We start from the raw sequence: 22937 nt of genomic DNA, 5'->3' as shown, positions 1-22937 counted from the left end.
CCTGGTTTCTGAAGTGCTGAGCACTCACCAAGATCCACTGAAGCCGACAGCAACATTTCAGTAGCTTGAAGACTCAGTGTTGCCAATTCTCACAATTATATTGCCAGTCTCTTGATCCAATGTGTTTTTCTTAAAGCATCAGCTCATGCAATCATGGGATTATGCGAGATTCCCAACTTCTGGTTTTTTTTTTAAAAAAAGGTGGTAGCTCTCATGGTTGCAGAAAAAAGCTTGAAAATATGAACCCAAATGGCTCAAAAACCAGAAAGCAAACAAACAGAATCCCAACATTTATTCTTTTTAATAATCCTGTGATTTTAAGCCAATCTCATAATTTTTGGCGCCTGAATGTTTAGGTTTGGCAATATTGAGGATGTTATTAGCATATACAGCTATCCCCCTCCTGCCTTGTCTTTCATAAATTAAATATCTCACATACAGCCCAATTTTCAAGGAAGGATGCTTAAAATTGGGTGCACAATTCTACATTCAGGAGCTGCAACCAGCCATCAATCACCCAATCACCTGCTTTAGACACGTAGAGTAGGTGCCACTTTCAGTACCCGAATACGAAATTGGGGCACCCACTTTTGACATCTGGGATCTCAGGTTCAGATTTTCAAAACTGGCTAATTATTCTGGGGGCTCAACTTCAGACCCCTTAAAAACAGCTTGATTTTCAGACAGGGCTGAACATTCACCCTCTGAAAATCAGACCCCTTTAAGGTGTCTCAAGTTGGAATACCTAAAATTTGAGGCACCAAAATTTCTTTCACATTTTTAAAAATCTTGTTTTTTGTGTTTATTCCCATTGGGGATCTTCATCTACTAAGGTATCCGTTATACAATTTATCTATCACATATGCTGTATGAATTTAGATTACTTTTCATCTTGGGGTTACTGAGGCCACTGAATTTGTATCGTATCTTCTCAGTTTCAGTATTTCATTGCAACATGTTGGTCAGCCACCTTACTGAGTAGATAGCCCGTTGAAAGAGAGATTAAATAACATCTATGAAATACTCGCCAAGAATAGGAATGAAGTCAGCTAACATTTTTCTATATAGTGAGGCTTTAGCAAGTTCCGCCATAAATTCCTCTGAGGCCATGACTGTGAATAGTGTTGGGAAGTCTTGACTTCTTTATTACAGACAAAAGAACGTATACAACAGGCTTGGATGACTAACTCCGGAGGACCTTACTTTCTTTTAAAAGCAGAAAAAACACTTAGCCAGGGATGCTGGACATTCACTTTTTGTTCATTTGTAAAGTTTCTCTCTTCCTGATAAGATAGCATTACAGAAAATCATAAAATTCTTTGGAGTTTTTTTTAAACAATTTTTTTTTTAAATTTAAAATGCCAAAATAATAATAATGAATAATCCAGTATCTATTCAGGGTTAAAGTTAGAAGGAAAACCAGGCATTCCTGTGGCTTTAGAGGTCTATAAACTTATTCACAGAAGAAAAGTACACCCCCAAAACTACAGAGGTAAGGTCTCGAGCACAAACAGCAAAGAATAATTCCGAGGTTCGCATTGTCACAAAATTGCTTTTTGCAATGTAACTATGTTAACTACAGCCAATTAAAAAATAAAAGCCTACAAATCATTAGTTCCCCTTCTTCACTATATGATGCCCACGTTTCTAAAACAACTTCAGTTTCTTCTCAAAAGGTCCATAAAGTAACGGGCTGTGAAGCACAGAACACACAGTTCCTAATAAATGAAAGATATATGTGGAATTGTCACTCATTTTGAGTGGTCAGACCCTGAGTAGGATGGAGCTGGGTGAATTTCACAGGAAACAGAAGCCTCAGGTGTGGGCCATACACTGCATCATTTGAGTGGCATTACAAACTTATCCTAGACTATCAGCATTTTTCATCACTTGACTTTTGCTGTAAGGTACTGTAGCTTAAATATGTTGCTCACACACTGTAACCCAGGGACCACTTGGTGCCAACTGGCGCTGGGCATAAGGAGTACATAGGGTTTACAGAGATCCCTAGGTCTGCTATCCACGTAACCGTTTGTCAAAGGGTGGCAGGTAATCTAGTGAGAGCCAGTATCTTACTGATCATCATAATCATTGCAAAATGGACGGATAGGTGGCTATTTAAGGAATTAGATATCTATACTGAGAATTATGTCCTTAAAGTGTGTACGTTAAGACAGGTCAGGCAGGGGGACACTTTTCTCCCTGGCTGGTCAGTGCGTATCCCTGTGTCTCACAATTCAAGCTCATTGCATTACTGAACCGAAATGAAGAAATTGTGAATTCACAGAAGAAAAGATCTGCAGGAACAAACAAAAACAGCAGAGCAGGAGTGTCGTTTGCCAGTAAAGACAATGGATTTTTGTGGTGTACACTGCAGATTTTTTGGTGGTATACACTGGGGATCTCTCTTTCACTGAGGAGACAAAGTGTCAGTGCATTTTGTATTACGAAAGGAGGGTCATAGCCATCCTGGCTGGAAATCGCTGCAAAGAGATTGGGTGAATTAAATTCCATTGGACAAGACAATATCTTATTAAGTAAGTCTAGTCTGTAGAAGACATGTTATGATTTTATTTTACATGTAACCATTTGTTTCAAATATTTTAACTTCCTATTTCTACTTCTCAAATCTCTGTACTTTGTTAAATAAACTTTTACTTGTTTTCAAGTACGTAAGTCCTGTGTGTTAAAGGGGACTGAAGGGAAACTGGTAAGATGATGTATACTTATTTGGGAGCAGCAGATCTGTGAATTCTGTGTCTAGCGGATCAGTGGCTGGTTACTTCAGAGGAATGGCTCAGAGGGCTCAAGGACTGGAGTGTGCCTATCACTAATCTGGAGTAGAGAGAGAGAGAGCAGGGGAGTGCTTTTGTTGCCCATGGCTGTTGGGGTTCGAGAGCTGACCCCCAGCAAGAACAGACAAGGCTTCCTCACACTAAGTGCAGGTAGTAGTGAGGTACCTCACTACCCCGGGAAGTGTCACTCATATACTATCATCTTGGTCATCAGCTAAACCACATGCACATTTCATGAGGAACTGGGGCTACAGGAGCCCAGTTTATAAGTTTGAAAAGCTGGATTTCATCAAAATAGAGGGAAGTACATTACAAGGCAAAGAGAGCACCGGTGTATTCAGGTGCATGGGTATAATACCACATGAAAAGACATTCAAATAAAGAAAGACAAAAAAGCAGGTGGTAAATACCCTTCTAGGTTCTGGATTTCGGCACACTTCATACAAACAATGGATTAAACACGTTCTGTCAGGAGGGACACTGCATTTCAGATTCTGTATAACATTTTGATGTATATGGGATCTTATTATCAGATAGAAAACAGAATCAATAGACATGATAACAGGTCTGGAAAGCATAAAGACAACCTACCCAGATAGAGAGGCAACGAGAGACCCTATGGCATCAGCGCCAATTAAACAATACTGCATAAAGGAGAGCAGGTAAAGGCTGAAAAGATTTTCATTGACCACTTAATGAGCAGAGGTGAAAAAATGGATGCCGATATGTGTTCCGGTAAAAACAAAGGGTTAGATCCTCTGCTGGGGCACATCAGTGTAATTTCATTAGAGTGAATGGAACTACACTGATTTACACAAACTGAGAATTGGACTGAACATAAATTAAATGCATTTGGCCTGATCTTGCAGGCTTTCTATAAGCACAACTTTCACTGATGGAAATGGGAGCTTTGACTGCACAAGGATTGCAGGACTGGGCTTCACTTTTATCAAGTGACTGTGTTTAAACTCTTTGCCATTCCCAGTGAACGTTATATACTCTATCCCTGGTTCCACTATAAATAGGGTAGCTTTCTAACCTCCCCATTACGGATTCTAGTTTCTGAGCTATTATCCCCCTTCTCCTTTCACTTACCTTCTTCAACTCCTCCTGAATGTTTTTGCCATTTTCTTCTGAGGACAAACTTTCCTTCTGGGTCTCCGATTCTGTTCTAAGCACGGACTCCTGCTCTTCACCAGAAGAGGTTTCCTTGTCACTCATTTTAGCAGCTAGTTCAAATAACTCAGATTTAAGCTTTTCCTCAACAAGGTCTGTCTTGATGTTATGGTGTTGATCCTCACTGCTTATATCAGCTTCCGATACATCCTCAGAAACCTATGATGAAAATCAAAATAGCAAAAAAATCCCAATAAAGTGCAAAGAAAAGAAAATTGACAGGGTTTCGACAAAGGCTACATTTAAGTTCACAATACATATAAATACACTTTACTCTGCAGGAAATCCAGACAAATACCACTGTATAAATCTCTAGGCAGGTAGATTTTTACTTCTCTGTAGAATATGACCAGCATATTTACTTTCGGAAGATGATATTATTTCTCTTTTCTTCTCTTTTCCATATTACATGAAAAAAAGCAACAGGTCCATAAATAATTTGCTCCCTCTGTGCAAATAATAAAATACTCTCATATATAGCACTTTTCACCAAAACACTGCACAAAGGAAACCATACATCGGAGTCATTTTACAGATGAGGAAACTAAGACAGAGACGGGAAGTGGCTTGCACAAGGTCACATGTTCAGTGGCTGACTTCAAGTCCTGTCTCCTAGCCAGGTCCTCTGACTCCTGGCCTGGTGCACTTACCCATGGGTCTACACTGCTTATTTAAGAATGATTGGAAACAAGTTCAACCTTTAGATGCACAATCTTTTCTTAGAGTTTGATCCTGAAAGGTGCAGAGCACTCATAGTTCCAGTTAGCTACAATGGCAGTCTTGGTGCTTAGCACCTGTTAGGATAAGGCCTTGAGTCTGGAGACAAAATGGAAAAAGGAGACATCTCCTTATGTAGTCATAAGTACTTTTGCTAGGATGTCTGGCCCATGTTTTACAAAATGGAGACACTTCTAAGCAATGAAAGCTATAATTAAAAAATGGAACTTTTCATCTCTTCCAGTAGGGATGAGAAAAAAATATTAGATCACAATTCCCCAGTACTAAGGATCCATCTACACTTTGAGCTGGGGGTGTGATTCCCAGCGTGAGAAGACACATTTGTGCTAGCTCTCATCCAGCTAGTGCACTAAAAATAAAATCTAGCCACTGACGTATATGGGATACTTGAGTGGTGAATGGGCTAGCTACCCCAAGTATGTACCCGTCCAACATACTCCAGTTGCTAGCTCCTCCCATGGTTTGTGATGCCATGGCTACATTCTATTTTTAGTGCACTAGTTCTATCAGAGCTAGCCCAAGTATGTCTTCTTGAGCTGGGAATCACACCCCTAGCTCAAAGTGTAGACATAGTCTAAGTGTCAGGAATTCTTTGAAATAGAACACAGTCATGATCTAAATGTCTGAGGAGAGAGGATACAAAGAACGCAGATTCTCATCCACAAACAGCAATTGCACAGCAGTTGGCATAAATGGATGATTGATGGCAACCCTAAGAAAGGAAATAATATAGATTATGACACTACGCAAAACAAGTGAGGCAATCTTATTGACTCTGTGCTCTCCTACTGTGACAGGACTGGAGGATGCCAGGGAGATTAACAATCTGGATTCTTAGTTTCCATTCATAAGAAACAGAATAGTGGATTTGTTTTGTGTGGCTAATTTGTTTGCATTCCCAAATGTAGTATTCCCTTGATGTATCTACTGCTTGGAAATCTTAAAACTACGGTAATTTTGACATTTTTCTCATAACTTGACCAGTCATCACTTGAGCTTCCAAATTGTTCTGAACAAGATGGGATTGCACCTGAAGAACAGAGTCTCAAATGGAAATGTTTCCACTCTATTTCTACAATGTTACAATAGAACTTTCAGTTTGTTTAAAAGACTGATCTCCTTCCAACCCTTTAATTCGAATTCCTTCTTCTCTCCCTGCTTCAAAGACTTACCCAGCACTTGCTCTAATGGTGCCTCTTAGGAAAACGTCAACAGGAATGGTGACAGATACAGAAATTGTGCAGAAATATTTTGCATGTCTGTCAGTAGATTTGCAATGGAAGGCATGGACTCAGATTGTCTCGACTATCAGAGTTTGTTGCTGAATCCCTGAATTTGAAGTTCGGAGTAGTGACTGATATAATTAATTTCAGGCTAGGTAGTGTGGTGAATCATTGCACTAATATTTCAGATATGCAGATCTGTTTTCAAACACTGGTTAACAGCTGAAGTGAGACATCAGTGGTCTCCATGTACAGTAATAGAGACCAGACAATTTTGTATTACAAAGCCATCACGTGATTTGCCACAATCTAATCAAGAAAGGCCAACACTGACATTTCAGAGGGTATTGCCTGTTAGGACAGAGGTACATGGCAAAGCAGGTCTGAGGGCAGGATCTTAAACAGTGTTTATACTTAAGGCTGCGAGTCTTTCATGGAGGTCACAAGAAGTCATGGATTCTGTGAGTTTCTGGGACCGCCAGGACTTCTGCAGCGGATAGTGCGGCTGACCAGAGGGCCGCCTGAGCAGTTGGGGTGGCACCGGGGCCAGCTGCATTGGCTGCTGCTTGGGTGGCCCCAGGCAGCTGGTCCTGGGCACTGCCTTGGAGCAGCAGCGGGGCCCCAGGCCGCCGCCGCCCCTACCCCCGGAGCCGCAGCGGCGGCGCCTGGGTCCCAGACTCCGCCCACAGAGCAGCAGCACTGCAGCCCTGAGCCGCCTCCCCGAGCAGCAGTGGTGGCATACTGGGGCATCACTCCCTGAGTAGCAGCACCATCGGCTGGAGCACACCCCCCACAGCACCTGCAGCACCCTGGAGCTCCCCCCAGAGCACTTCAGAGTTAGTCAGGGGTATTTACAGTACAAGTCATGGGCAGGTCACAGGTGTGAATTTTTGTTTATTGGCCGTGACCTGTCCATGAATTTTACTAAAAATATCCGAGACTAAATCGTAGCCTTGCACAAACAAGTGCTATGATTCACACATTAGTTTAAAGAATCCATATTGAGGTTGACTGGACCACATGTCCTCTTGATACTGAAAATACTACACCAGCCTTCCAAATCAAGAACTGCAGCACTTAAAACACTTGGTCTCTAAGGACCTGATCCAAAGTCCACTGAAATCAGTGGGAGTCTTTCTACTGACTCCCATGTGCACTGCATCAGGACCTAGCAGAGCTATCTAACCAACTAGCCCACAGGGGCATCGTCTTCATTAGGGAGAAAAAAGGGTGTGTGTAAGTTGAGCTGGCTAACTTGAGGTTAAAGTCGAGGTAGTTTGTAGTTTTCACACAAGTAAGCAGGCAAAGTTAAAGACCACAGAGAAGCCTAGTCTTTACCGTGACCTGATACATTGTGTAAAAGCAAAAAACTTGTTTTCACTAGAGTGTCCCTCCTGTTAGCTGACTTCACTTAAGGACACCTTTTTTTCCCTCCAATGAAGACACAACAACGGGGATTGAGTTTGTTGAGACCATGGATGCAGGTATGCTTGCTGTGTAGGGTAGCCAATTTTGGTTGGCCGTATTCCTGGAGATTTAATCACATCACATAATCTTTATTTGAAGATTAATCTTTAATTCATGGAGACTCCAGGCCAATCCTAGAGGGTTGGCAACCCTATGCTGTGCCATCCGTCCCCCGCCCAGCCTGCTGCTTTCTTGTGAGTATCCTAAGTGTTTACATTTGCATCAATGCAAGGAGAATTATAGTCCAATGCTGTACACTGTGGTCATTGTGTTGTTTGTAGGCTTCTTGGCTGAAACACTGAGCTTTTAACACAGTTACAGCGAAAGTTTTGTGACGACATGATGCATTTTTCTTATTTTTGTTTTTAAACCAACTGTATTTTATAGGGCAGGTTACTTTGAGGGCCTTGTCAACCTTAACAAACCAAAAATGTACTTTTTTCTCTTGTGTGAAAAGTTTTCTTCAGAGTTATGCGGTGGTAGTTTACAGTTCACATAATCTACCCTCCTTTTATACCATCTAATGTCCCATCTTTAAAGTCAATGTATAAATTCACACTGGCATGTATCAGCAACAGATATACCTATTGCAGAGCCAAGTACTCAGGGCCACATTTTGCTTTGTTGCACTTGTGTAACTGAGAATAGGACTTGGCCCACAGTTCTAAACTATACATCGTTTAAGAAACTGAAGTGTACCTTTCCTGCTAGACATTCTGCAAATAACTGCATGTAAAATCATCATCAAGTCAGTAATCAAAACAAAATACGCACAAAAAAGAAAAAAGCGAACAGCTCAGTGGTGCTAAAACAAAACTAAAAACATTCAAATTCAATCCTCTCAATTTTTAAATAGCAGAGGTAAACCCACAACATTATACGGTAACCAATTAAGAAAAATACCACAAAAAATGGGTGTTGCTATAATCAGTCACTGCAAGGAAGATCACATGGAAAACAAGGTCCTATTATCTTTACAGAGACATTGCATAAAATGTTAAGTTTACAGGTTACTTTTCAATGTTTTTTTTGCCCTTAGAAGTTCCATATTTCCACTAAATGAATCACAAGCACCATCTAGTGGGGCTTGAAATTCAAGAGCACACACTGTATCCTGCCTTCGTTTATAGCTTTGTCAAGATAGCATAGAACTATATGACAAGATTTTAATTAATGGATAATGCCATTTTGTAAGAGTCATAGGTGACTTCATAATGAAATTAAGTCCAATTAATCTAAAGCAATCATACAAGGATCCCAATGGCATTAAACCCCATTATAATTCCCCTAAAAATATAAAGGGAAGTTAAGGTTGAAGATTCATATAAGTGGTTTGAGTGCATACAATTTTTCAAGACTATTAGTTAAAAAATATAATTAGAACACAGAGATAAGGTTGTACTTCCCAACCAAGACAGCCAAATTATCTTAAGTCTGCTCTGTAGAGATACGAGCATACCATATTACTTCCTCTGCAGTTAGGCTATTGGAAATGTGGTCAACAGAACATAGATTTCATCATTTGTTTCATACTAATTTCTAATACCAAGTATGATGATTTGTCATGCACAAACTTTTGTTTTTTTGCATGCAAGTGCACAAGTTTCATGATTTGTGCACATAAGCTTTGTGCACAGCTGGGAGAGACTAGCAAAGCAGGTACTGATTTTGTTTTTTCCTCCCATGAAGTGGCAAAAAAATTAAAAGTGAGAAGACTTTTTGAACTGTGGTGAACACCCCTACTTTTAGGGTCTGGTTTCCAGAGAAGCTCCTCAAGTAATTCAGTTCTGATTTTATAACACAAATTCTGCCTTGGTCAAAGAAGTAGCTTACTAATTTGAAAGCTGATACAGGATTTTAAAATGGATTTTAGAGAACCAATGTGGAGAGAAGAATCAATCTTGTAATGGGAACTCAACTCAGTTGCAACCTTAACTATGAAATGACTGCAGTTGTTCTATCATGCCTCTGCTCACAACATTACCTGCTTCATAAACTCAAAATTGTGTGGCTCCTAAGAACAGAGAAGGTCCATTTTTCTTTTCAGTGTAACTGATGGGATAGCAAGGTGGATGCTGACCTTATGATATTTTACAATGAGAAAAGAAAACTGACTTTTTGAACTGAGAATCAAATCCTATTCCATGATGCAGATAATAATGGTCAATAAATCAATATCTATTATTATACCATGAAAGGACAGGAAAAAGTAGCATTTCCTCATTGTAATCTACATACGATCAGCTGCTGAGTTTCTGATTTCCAGACACAGCTACTTTTAGTAGGAGAGCACTATCTATTGCTTCAATAAGACTTCTCTTTATAATACCAGCACATGAAAACCTATTACAGATTTTAAACCCTCAAAACAAAGCTAGAAGCTGTAGACCCCTATCTCCTTCAAATTATGCTCTCTGCAGTTTGTTGTACATCCTAATCATTTGTACGACACTTCATCTGAAGTGTTTATGTTAGACTGCCCCTCAGCTTCAGACTCAATCATTTCATTGGTATCAGTGCATCACTTTTAGGATTTACAGATTTCTGAAATTCCTCTAATCTCATTTTTTAAGCAATATAGACTAAATCTGGCTCATTTTTCTTCATTCTGTAACTCATATCCCAAATCCCCTGAATAATTTTCATTGCCCTCCACTAGACTTTTTCAATCCCAGCAACGTCCTCCATATAAATGTTTCATTATAATTACACTCGCCATGATACACTTAATCAGATGCTCTCTAGTGCCAGGGATTTGAGTAACTCTTTTCTGAAAGCATGAACCACATTTACCAGAAATAAGCCGAACATATGCAAATTATTTTGCATTTCTTCACTCACTTCCTCTACATTTTGTCTCCCCCATTTGTGTTGCAAACCAATTTTACTACACCAGTGTGATTTGGGGCCAGATCCTGCATCTGCCAGCATTGGTGTGTTGGGGGTGGGGAGGCACTGCAAGCCCTTCCTAGCCATGCACTCCTGTGTAGAGTACCAACTAGAATCCCACATTTTGTGCTTTGTGAGCAGCACTGGTACAGGGACAAGGAAGGGACAGGTTTCAGAGTAACAGCCGTGTTAGTCTGTATTCGCCAAAAGAAAAGGAGTACTTGTGGTACCTTAGAGACTAACCAATTTATTAGAGCATAAGCTTTCGTGAGCTACAGCTCACTTCCTCAGATGCATATCGTGGAAACTGCAGCAGACTTTATATATACACAGAGAATATGAAACAATACCTCCTCCCACCCCACTGTCCTGCTGGTAATAGCTTATCTAAAGTGATCATCAGGTGGGCCATTTCCAGCACAAATCCAGGTTTTCTCACCCTCCACCCCCCCACACAAATGATTTTCTGCATTGGCTAGAAATCTGAAGCACACGTTGCACCCTATTAAAGAGTGGAGCCCAGGGTCCGGGGAGGTATTCTGCCTGTCTGTGTTTGCAGGCAAAATGTCTCCAAGAACGGTCAGTAGTGCTCAGTGACTTTAAAGATTCCATTGACGCTTACGTACAGGCCCTTAAAACACACACACACTCACATGTAACACAATAGCGGAAGAAGATAACATTCATAGAGTCAAAGGCCAGAAGGGGCCACTGTGATAATCTAGTCTATCAGGGGCCAGAGAACTTCCCCCAAATTATTCCTACAGCAGATCTTTTAGAAAAACATCCAATCTTGATTTTAAAATTTCAAATGATGGAGAATCCTCCATGACCCTTGATAAATTCAGCGTGATATAATTCAGGTTAAATTAATAGGGCATGGCTATACTTAAGGCTATGACTATGTCACGGAGGTCACAGAATCCATGACTTCCAGAGACCTTCATGACATTTGCTGCTTCACCCGGTTGGAGCTGTCAGCTGGTGGGGATCCAAGAGCTCTGAGATGCCACAGGCAGGGGTCCCCCACAGCTCCCAGCTGCCAGCCCCAGAGCTCCGAGACGTGGAGGGGACCTCTGCAGCTCCGAGACGTGGTGGGCAGCGGGGGATGCTGTGGCTCTTAGCTCCCAGATGCTGTGGGTGGTCCCCCACAGCTCCCAGCCTCCAGCCCTATAGCTCCAAGCCTCCATGCAGCTCCCAGCTGCCCTGGGCGTTGTGGGGACCCCGCAGCTCCCAACCACTGTGAGCGGCAGCAGCGGTGGGTGCTGGACCCCCCACTCCTCATTTTGTCACAATTATTTTTAGTAAAAGTCACGGACAATAAACAAAAATTCACAGAAGCCTGTGACCTGTCCGTGACTTTTACTAAAAATAACCGTGACAAAATCCTACCCTTAGCTATAATGTCCCGGTATAGAATGCCTATGTCTGTCAATCGTGCAAAGGAACAGAGTAGATGCAGAACATGTCTGCAAGGCATACTTCAGTAGTTAACTAATATTGTAAACCTCTTGAGACACTGAACTCTGAGCGTAGGCTATGTCTACACCTCAGCCTATGTCAGCAAAACTTATATCACTCAAGGGTGTGATTATTCCACCTCCTTGAAATGGTTCACTTCGTTGGTTCAGTCACACCATCCTGCTACTTTAGAAGATGACCTAACCAGGGAATCTGTAAGTTAATTTCTCATAAATACCTCTGACAGGATGCAGGGGAACCACCTGGTCCCTCATGAATAATGGGGCTGAAGCCAGCAGGGCCATGGCCAGCGACAGGACCAAGAACCACAGCAGCAAAAGCAGCAGCATGTCGGGCCGCCACTCACAGGAGCCAGAGCCCAGCCCTGGCAGCTTCTCCAGCCTGGCTGTGCCACCCCCAAACCCTGCCTACTGGGGTGGACACCAGGCTCACTGGCAGCTGTCCCTAGTCACGCTAGTGTGTGCAAGCAGCTAGCATGATCCCAGACAGGTGTCGTACACCGCTGCGGCTTAAAGTGCTGCTTGCATGACCCCGTTAGAAACACACCCACTAAGTGATGATTCCCCATTACAATTACATTTTGAGACCTATCAGGTAGCCAGCTTTTAATCCATTTAGTGTTTGCCATGTTAACTATATATTGTTTTAATTTTTAATTGAAAAGTTATGTAGTACTAAGCCAAATGCTTTACAGAAGTTTAAGTATATTACATCAACACTATTATCTTTATCAACCAAACTTATGTCATAAAAATATATCAGGTTAGTTTGACAGGATATATTTTCCATAAACTAATGTTGACTGGCATTAATTCTTTATTAACTGAGTCCCATATCAGCCACTCCATTATTTTGCCCAGGACTGATATCATGTACACAGGCCTATAATTACCTGGGTTGTCCCATTTACCCTTTTTAAATATTGACCCCACATTAGCTTTCTTCAAGTCTGCTGAAACTTCCCTGCTGTTCTAAGACTTATTGAAAATCAACAGTAACTGTCCACTGAGCTCCTCAGCCAGCTCTTTTAAAGCTATTGGATGCAAGTTATCCAGACCTGCTGATTTAACGACATGTAACTTTAGTAGATACTGTTTAACATCCTCCTGAGATATTAGTGGAATGGAAAAAGTGTTATCGTTGTCATATGATGAGACTGCATCATCTGTTTTCCCCCAAATACAGAACAGTAACATTTATTGAACACTTCTGCCTTTTCTGCATTATCACTGATAATTGTACCATTTCCATCTAGTAATGTACCAATACTATTGTCAGGATTCTTTTTGTTCCAATATACTTAAAAAACTCCTTTGTATTGTCCTTATCTCCACAATTTTTCCTTGTGTCCCTTTGCTTGTCTTGTCAATTTTCTACAATTGCTAGCTTCTTATTTATATTCATCGCTATCAACTTCCCCTTTCTTCCATTTGTTAAATTGTATTTTATTTTTTTATAGCTGCCTTCGCTTCCCCTCTAAGTGAGATCAGTTTTTAAACCAATATGGTATTCTTCCTCAATTGTGAATGTTTGGGCATCTACTAAAATGTTCTTAAACAATTACCAATTATAATTCATATTTTTCTGATTAAATTCTTCCTCCCAGCTAATTTGACTCTCAACTATTTTCAGCTTTGTGAAATTGGCCCTTTTAAAGCACCAAGCATACATATTGCTGGTTTGGACTTTAGTCTGTTTGCATATTATACATGGATTAAGTCATGATCACTTGTACCTAAACTACCATTAATTTTTAGTTCTGTGATCAGTTCTTTATTTGTCAAGATGAGGTCCTAATATAGAATTACCCCGTGATGGTAGCAACACTTGAGTCAAGTTGAATCAGGAAGTTGTCATCTATGATATTTTGAAATTCTAAGGATGTTTTAGTACTGTCAGCATGAGACCTCCAGCATATGTCCCTCAAACTGAAGTCCCCCATGACCACATCGATTTTTTCCCTACAGATTATAGATAGGTACTTACGGAGCTGGTCATCCTGTTCGCTAGTGTGATTTGGTCGTCTGTAGCAGATACATACAAGACCCCACCTTGTGCTTTACTTCTTAGGACATTCGAGATCATCTTCTGAGCTACCAGGGACTCAGAAACAGGTAATGACATTTTTGACAGTGTGCCACTCCCTCTCCACCCTCCCCACCCACTTTTGCTTACTCAATCCTTCCTATATAAGCAAATGTAGTTACCTGATTTATGCTCAAATTCTTCTTGTGGGTTTTTGTGTGATTTTTTCCTTCACGTAATTCTTCGGAGACAATTTTGCTCTTTCTCCACCTTCTAGACCTCTTTTCTAAATCATAATAGACTTCCTCAGTCTCACTGCTATCTGAATACTCTAAACTGTCAGCCTGTGGATTGAAATTTACATCCAGTTCTCCATGTAAATGTGCTTTTTCCACTCTGGGTTTGTCACTCTGAGTTCTCCTTTGTAGCCAGGGAAGCTTGCTAGATTCTCTAGCCTCCCTTGAGGAATTTACTGAAGATGTTTCAGAATCAGAGTATACCGTCTCTGTATTGGTGTATAGCCCAGATGAAGGAGAGGTCACTGGCTGGTATGGATCACTGCCATAAGCCCATTCAGTATTGTACTGGGAATCGGTATAATAAGAATCCTCGGACAACTGCTTGGGCCTTCGACGCAGCTTGTTCAAGGCCACATTCCAGTCGTAGTCGTCCTCGCTATCCGAGCCCATGTCGTCATAAGCAGACACAACACTAGATTCATTCTCCAAAGCTTTGAATACTTGGCTCTTTGGTTTGGCAAGCATTCGAGGGCGAGGCAATGTAATGCTCTGCAAAGCCACCCAGTTCCCATCAGTGCTTTGTAAAACAGGGGGTGGACCTGTGAAATTAAAACAAGAACAAATCCCCTAATTATTACTTTATTATTTCAGTTTGACTGGCTGACTTTTGCACAGTCAAATAAAGATTTTAGCAGAGACTAGCCATTTGGGGTATCTGTGGGCTAGCTGCATGGGCTAGTGAGCGGAGTACGTACCCAGGCTCCTTGCCAGGGTTGTCTACCCATGCTGAAGCACGCACCAGGCTGTCTTTATTACTATTGCTACCCACACTAACTGGATTCAAGCAAGCTTGAGTAGGCTAGTCTGTGCACAGCTTCTGTTGTGTAGACTTACCCTTTATGATGGGACCAGCACAAGATAACGACAGACACAAATGAATATGTGGTATGCTACATAGATTTTATCATACCCTGAATCAGGGATCTTCCTGATTATCCCATTTTAATCGGAAGTCACCAAAGAATTCTCTGGGGACCTCTTTTTAAAATATATGTGACAATAGGGTCCAAGGTTAGGCTATACAGCCTGTTAGAAGCCTAACGTTCTAAAATTCAGAAAAGAAAAATATGCAAGAAATACTATCTACTCAAACTGTGAAGATTACATTGCTTCTAAATATAGACTCCATTGTCAACAGGACATGAAATTCTTTTAATGGGAAGTTTGAACATCTGATGGGTTTATTATTCATATTTCTCATAATGACTGTAGAACTAAACAGTATTGTGGATTTGCACACTCTTCTTAGCATACTGAATCAAATGATATCTGACATACAGATTTCTTTCAGACGCACAACTGACTGTTCAGATTAACCATTAGAAGGCCAGAAATACAAACTACAGGCAGAGCATTACTGTTCTAAAGTTTTAAGCTCTATTTTTACATGAACTGTTAAACTTAAAATATCAATATTTTTATGTATCTTTATGTATTTTTCTCCCCTCAATTTAGGTCTGTAAATATATGGAACTCAAGATCACAAATTTTATTTGGCACTCTTATTTTCCCAACACAGAACATACTTATGGAATAAATATGACATATAGTAGCCAGGCTTTGAGTTTTGGAACAATTTTTCCCTGGAGCATAAACAAAACTACGAACAAAAACAAAATCAAAACAAAAACCCCAGAACACTCCACCAACAAAATGGTAATTAAACTGAAAAGATCTGTCAGGCTTTTTATTTTTAATTATTAGTTTATTTAAATCTCTTTGGTCTGTTTTCATGCCCAAATTTTATGTTAATTCAAAGAAATTGAGTAAGTGCCTCAGGAAGTAATTCTGCCTCTTGCAAACAATTTTTGAAGATCTAAATCTGTTGACAGGCTTGGCTATTTAGTTTAGACCTGGCTTAATATGAACCAAGAACATTTGCCTTCTTTTATGCCACAGAAAAATTAAAAATTTGTAACAAAAGGGGTGACACCAGTTGGTGCAGGGTAAGAAAATTAACAAAGATCCAATACTATAAAGTTAAATGTGAAACAAATGCAAGCCATATGGTGTGGAAGAAGTTTGTTTTCCCTCCTCAAATACTGTAGCAAGACAATGTAAGGTCTGGAAGGCCCCAGACTTGTACTACTGTTTGCCCCGGGGAATACTTACACATGCAGGTGTGACGTCTTACAGACAGAGTTGCCGGTATGTGGGTTCACTCTGAGGGAACAATCTCCAAATTGCACAGTACGGTTGAGACACTGGGGTGTTGTTAAGTAAAAACTGTCTATGCTGATAACAAGTATTGTGTGGTGGCTAAAAAGAACCACTTCTGGTATGGACCAGAGAATGTTATTTTAATTAGCCTCTGTTCTGTTTGACAAGTATATTTCCTGTGGTAATAAATGTTTTGTTTGTATTTTGTACCAATTTTTTATAATGTAATTAAAATAAAAGCAAAATTTAAAATAACAAAAATATGCTTTAAAGACAAACTAAGCTTACAATGTAAAATCATACCCTAGTGGGCTAAACCATAGGAGGTAAGATTCTATGCCTTGCTTTGTACTTTAAGCCTAGCGTTAATAGTAATTCAAATAATTACAACTACTATGGCCTTAAAAGCGTGTTGCTGGGTAATAAACTTAAAAAAAGAAACAGAAAATAAAAACTATAATGCAAATAAAACAAATGCTAATATAAAAAAGACAAAATAAAAGCAGTGGAATGTAGTCCTGGCTTGACATGAGTGATTGGACACGGGGAAGGCCTCATTTCTTGGGAGACAGGATTAGGAAGGCAAATGGATCAGTAGGCTAGGAACAGAATGTCTGTACTACCTAAGATAAGGGGGAACACCAGCCAACCATTTACAAAGGACAAGGTAACAATGGATAAGCCTGGAAAGTAAAATGAGGTAACGAGTAAGTTGTTCAGTGACTGTGCGCTATACAGGGATTGGTTTCTACCAAGTGACCAAGCCAATCCCAAAACATGTGATGCAATGAATAGTAAATGCAATATATTGTGTGAATGCATATAAAGGAAGAGGTCTGTTGGGTAACTTTGAATGTGTGGTATGTCCTATATCCACCCCTATGCTTGAGTCTGATCAACTCAGTACAGCTTTGATGTCTGCCAAATAAAGGAACCTGAGTGACAAGACTGGTGTTGAACCGAGTTCTTCAAGGACTGAACGTGTCTCGGGGGAACCCCAACATTCAATGCTTAACTAGTTAAATTCAATCTAGTTGTGCTTCTGCCCATTGTCCCAAAACACATACAAAGTTCATGCTCATTTGTTCTGAGTAGCTGCTGCCTGCCTGTGGCATAGCTGAATTTGTTAAAATTTATTTTAGTTGATTAGAAAAGTGAAGTAAGTTAGCTGATTAGCAGGGGGAAGGCAACAACATACAGAGAAGTTACCTACAAAAAGCAACATTGACTTTAACCCTCCTGCTAATGACGTCAAAGTCTGTTTATTAGAAACCTGTTTGATATAAATCAAAAGGCACTTGCCTGTCGTAACAAAAGACATGAGGCACAAATTGTGGCATCGCCGGTGCCTTACATTATGAATTATTTATGGAAAAATAAGAATGGCCAGAGAAATGAGCTCAGTGTGGAACCGGTCATGTGTAAATGAAAATTCAGAGCCTGTTTCTGTGCCACCTGGCCCTTGTGCAGTCATTTACATCTATACAAAGTCATTGCAAAGTAGATGTAAACACCACTAATTTAGGGCTAGTCTCCCAGCACTCTAAAAAACCCACCTCCACGAGGGGCGCGGCTCCCAGCACTGGGGCACTGTTTACACCGGCGCTGAAACTTGCTGAACTCTAGGGGGTGTTTTTTCACACCCCTGAGTGAGAAAGTTGCAGCGCTGTAAAGTGCCAGTGTAGACAAGCCCTTAGAGTGGTTGAGATTTACACCCACTTTTCACAGGTATAACTAACTAATCAAGGTGCATGGCAGTGGGGAATCAGACTGCTGGTGTTTACTACTACTATACTAAGCTACTGGTTGAGATCCTCTTGGACTTTGTGTGTTTTAACCAAAAGCTGCAAACCAGGGCAGGTGGGTTTACTCATAAGTCAATGCGATACCTATTAAATATCAAATAGCCTCTACAGGACACCCGTGTGTTATCTCAACAGTGAACTCAGACGACAAACAGGAACTAGTCTGAGCAAGGGACCCTTAGAAAGTAATTGTATCAACTTGTCACTAAGCTATGGTTAAGTAATTGCTAAGTACTAAATGACTGTGTCATTGACTTCAGTGGGACTTAAATGGGTGCTTAACTTTAAGCACAGGCTTAAATGCTCTGCTGAATCCAGGCCTTGGACAGGAATCCTACCCAAAAGAATAACACTTTCTATATGAATGACAAGAGGTTACCTGGAGCAGAAGTTAGCACAGCAATGAATATTTCATTAGCTCACTGTTTACTATTACTTTATTGTCATTTTATGCACCAAGGGCCAAATTCTGAAGTCCTTATTCAGGGAAAACTAGTAGTATCATAATTAGTGTCATTGTTTGATTATTGTCGTCATACTAGGCATCACAAAGTTAGTGCAGGCTTTTTCTTTTTCCATTTAGTGCTTGACCCAGCTCTCAGTGAAGTCAATGGGAGCTTTGCCACTGACTTCAATAGGAGCAGGACTGGGTGCTTACTTCAAGTTTAATTTGCTCAACAGGAAAAACAGAAGAAAGTGTCATACTGGTACTATAAATATTTACTTGTTTCATTCAGTCTGTCCACACTTTTCCAGCTAGGTAACGCAGACAGTTTGTGTTCCCTCTGTCTCCTGACTAGGCCTTTCTGCTGCCTCCAGAGAATCTCAGGCATAGAAGACACCAGGTCCAGATCTTTGCTTGGTGTATCTTCACTAGTCAGTGAGAATGCAGACTGAGACCTCTGTTGAAATAAAATTCAAAGAACATTATCTAAAAATAGAAGTAGCCAACTATTGAAGTATTAATTCAAATTAGCAGTAAACAGTAACATTCTGCTAATTGGGTAAGTGCATGTCAAAGAAGTGCAGGGAATGAAATTAGCCTGAGAATGGAATATTATTAGTTCAAAACAACATTCTTGGGCTTGGACAGCACGTTTACATGCATTTAAAATGCTATTGCTTCCTGTGAGGAAGGCAGAGATTTGTTTGTATTGCTAGGCACAAGATTAAAAGTAGTTACCCAAGGTGAAGCAGTATGAATTTGTCAGTCTGGGAGTGCTGCTTGAAAGCATCAGTCCACTTACATGTTAGCCAGGGACAAGCCCAGAACAGTGACACAGAACATTCTGATGTACTGCTTCCAGTGGCGCCAAATTTAAGAGGTTAAAAGAAAAGAAAAGAAAATCGAACAGAAAAACCAAAATAAACCTGCATCTCCAGCAGCTTTAATTCTTGGATTCTTCTGCCTGCCAGGGAACGCACATAAACCAAGAGCAGAACAGAGCAGGATCCAGGCAATGGACTCCACAAATTCTTATACTGTGTTTGCTACCCATTTCTAACACAGGGTCTGTTATAGCAGATCATTCAAAGGGAATGTAAGTTATGAGACAAGGTACTACTGAGATGGAGCAGTGATTCCATATCTGTGGGGAAGGTGTTTTCTTTAGGAACCAAATAAGCAGGTCAGTCATTTTAGTTCATGTTTAGCCACAGCACCAGATAATGACATTACACAACAGTGGGGGTAGAGTGAGGGCCCAGTGAACCAAATGAGAAAATACAATGAAATATAAAGGTGTATACCACCCTCTTATTTTGTAAACAATCATTTTTTGGGGGGGTTGGTGGGATACCCATGCACTCTGCTGGAAGTTTTAGAACTTGAGTCCTATTATTAGGTTTGCGGCTCTATATTTAGGCATCTAAATTGTTGCCTCATTTGCAGAGATGCCAAGCACCTGCAGCTCCCATGGATTGCACAGGGATTTGTGGGCGCTCAGGCCATTTATTTCTACAAATCAGGCCACTTATTTAGGTGTAGAAATTTGGATAAAGAACCCTAACTTCAGGCACTTGACTTCAAAATTTTTGTTGATTATCAGTCAATATTGTTTAGCTGCACAATTTTTGTTAACAGATAATTTTGCTTCCAATTACAGCGTGTTCTTAGACAGCCTGAATGCCATAGACACTGCATTTACCAACGGCAGCCTACTATTTCCAGTTCACTCTTGTGGACTAAAATCTCTGTCATTAGAGAGTACAAGCAAGGGATTGTCTTTGTAGGCCCCGGTCAAATGAAAGGATTTGCTTTGAAGTTGTGCAGCATCTTTATGCAGGGGTTGGTGACATTTTTAGGGCTCTGTATTTTTCAACTGGTGTCCAAACACTTGACCAAAGCAGTTAATCTGAAAGGGCCAGACCCTCAGCTGCATCAGAGATCTGCTTCACATGAGCAGGGATGAAAGAGGTGGCAAAGTTTACTTTAAGCTATTTTTGTTTCCACTCTGTCCCTCACTCCAAATGATCCCTGGGGCAGCATCAGGGCTGGTCTAAATCCCTTTGGCTTGTAGCAGCCCCTTAGGGGCCAATATGCTGCCTAGAGATTGCCAAGTGCTGCTTCTCTGGCCACGGCCCCCGCTCCTGCCAGAAGCATCCCTATGCCCGCTAGGGATTCCCCCATGCCAGAGGAATTAATTGTGAATCACTCAGTACTCTTGGCTTAGTTCTATGATTTCATAAGGGAATTAGTAAAAAGGCAATGAATCAAGCAAGAGGGATTAGTGGGGCTTCAGGACTTCGAGGATCTGGGAAAATGCCAGAATATTGTCCTAGATTTGAACCTTCCTTAACATTGTAAAGGCTTTGTAATATTGTTAACACTGCCAATGCAGAGCCACAAGTTCTAGCACGATACACTGGAGTATTCCATTTCAGCTCAATGGCACATGTTAATTAATAGACCCCTGAGAACTGAGAACATTGTATAAAATAATTGTGAGTTGCACTGGATGGTATTCACTTATATAACAAAAATCTTCAACATGTGAAAATAAATGACACATACCTCTAAATACCTGTATATAGAGTACAAGTAAAGCTCTCTCACGCGGAATTTTAAAAAGTTGGGCTAAGCCAATTTTTTTTTTTTTAAATTAAAGGAAACTGTTCTGAAGCTGAACCAATCTGTGTGACTTCAGTGAACATTACCTTAAATGGTAATAGTTGCAACTAGAAAAAACATATGTACTATGGCAGTTACGACAACTGAAATAAATTAGAGAAGGAAAACTTTTTTCTGTACTTTTGAGTGTGTTTACTTTGTGCATTTGAAAGCACAGTCAGCAGCACCATCTCCCTTGAAGTCAGCCAGTCATTTACTCCCTGGAAAGACCTTTATAGACAACAGGGTATTTTATCAGAAAGAGGAATTATTTCATATTAATCACTTTAACCATTAACAAAAAACAACATTACACCTTTGGAGCCCAGTCAATTTCAAAAGACATATCTATATGTAAGCCATTTTAGACCTTGGACCAGATCGTCACCTGGTTTAAACCAGCTGAGGATCTAGCCCCTGGACTTGTTTTAAAAGTTCCACTATTAAAACATGGTGCCAACAGTTACACTAACTGCTTTTGGTGTAGAGTTTTGCTTTATACTTGGATTTCATTCTACTCTTCAAAATTTCATCAGATAAAACTAGTAAAGTTATTTTAATTTCACTGCATTCTGGTGGGAAATCAGGAGATATGGGGTCCATAGCAAGCTCTGCCACTAACTTGTTGTATGAACTTGGGCAAGTTCATACAAGGAGACTGGTGCTATGCAACCACAACTGCTGTTCCCCAGGAAACCTCCAACAAGAGCAGGATGGAGAAAGGGGCCTCAGCCAAGGCTAGCGTCAGGCCACCTTCGTCCCTTCTTTGCTCTTTATGGGCTTGGCATCAGCATCTGCCTCAGGTTGCTCTACCGGAGCTACTCCTTCCCCTCCCCTTTTTGGTGATGCCATGTGATGTCCCAAAGGGCTCAAGGACAGAAGAAAGTCAGGCAAAGCTCAGAAGAGAACAAGTCCATCCATCATGTCCAAATCCCCTAATTCAGCATTCCAGTCCAAGGACGGAAGCGCGGGCAGCAGAGACCTAACAGCTTGCTGCCAAACCAGCACTCCATGCTGCTTATTCAAAGCTCCATTTACTCCTGGATCGGGAGAGGTTTGAATTCAATGGAGCTGACTGCATTCAAAAAAGCCCTTGTGAAGCTATTTCGCATTGCTGATGTCAGCTTTAGATTGGGGTTAGAAGCTAGGTAATAAGATTGTGTTTTATTAAGATAACCAGGGGGATAATTGAAATTGGTAACAGTTAAAATCACTGGTGCAAGCACCAGAAACCCAGGCAGCTATAGATAAAAAGGAGTCAGCATTCATGTGCAGTGCAGGAAGAAAGGGGAAGAGAAGCATGTCCTGAGATGAGAAGAAAACAGACTAAATTTGGCCGAGATACTTCAGCTAAATGGCTTCTTCAGCATCCAAAACACAGAAGCAGGCATTTAGCTAGAACATGTGTCAACAGGTTCCATTTCTGTAATATGACATACATTTATGATGAGTTCTGAGCCATGGATGATTTGGGATCTGCTTTTGGTTCCTCCACAATTAATGGTGAGGGCAACCTGAGAGTTAGGCATTTAGTGGCAGATCAACAGATGCCATTGGTCATAGAAGAACCAGAGTATTATGGGATGGGATTTAAGGAGCTCAGGTAAGGGCTGGCGCCTGGGTGTGCTTCCGTATACACAGATACTGAAAGGTGGTTGGGGTTGAGCGTGACATATCTGCAACTATGTAGATCCACTGGCAATGTGCCCCACCTACGGGAGATGTAACCCAAGCAGAGGCTACTGAAGCTTTGAATCTGCAGTAGTGGC

The 22937-nt window shown here is 40.8% G+C and overlaps 1 protein-coding gene across 6 annotated transcripts in view; it reads right to left on the bottom strand.

Annotated features, from left to right (window-relative positions):
* The window catches only part of MYRIP (myosin VIIA and Rab interacting protein), a 348736-nt gene that overhangs the window by 30428 nt on the left and 295371 nt on the right, over positions 1 to 22937 (bottom strand). For all 6 annotated transcript variants that reach the window (XM_084621621.1, XM_084621618.1, XM_084621622.1 and 3 more), the window contains exons 9-11: positions 18784 to 18961; positions 13978 to 14633; positions 3891 to 4130 (exon numbers count right to left, since the gene is read on the bottom strand). In XM_084621621.1, the coding sequence (XP_084477747.1) occupies positions 3891 to 4130; positions 13978 to 14633; positions 18784 to 18961 (1074 nt within the window). The remainder of the gene's footprint in view (positions 1 to 3890; positions 4131 to 13977; positions 14634 to 18783; positions 18962 to 22937) is intronic.

Source organism: Lepidochelys olivacea (genome assembly GCF_965140295.1).
Source record: "Lepidochelys olivacea isolate rLepOli2 genome assembly, chromosome: 2".
Lineage (NCBI taxonomy): Eukaryota > Metazoa > Chordata > Testudines > Cheloniidae > Lepidochelys > Lepidochelys olivacea.
Note: the sequence above shows the minus strand (reverse complement) of the source record. Positions and strands in the feature narration are given on the sequence as shown.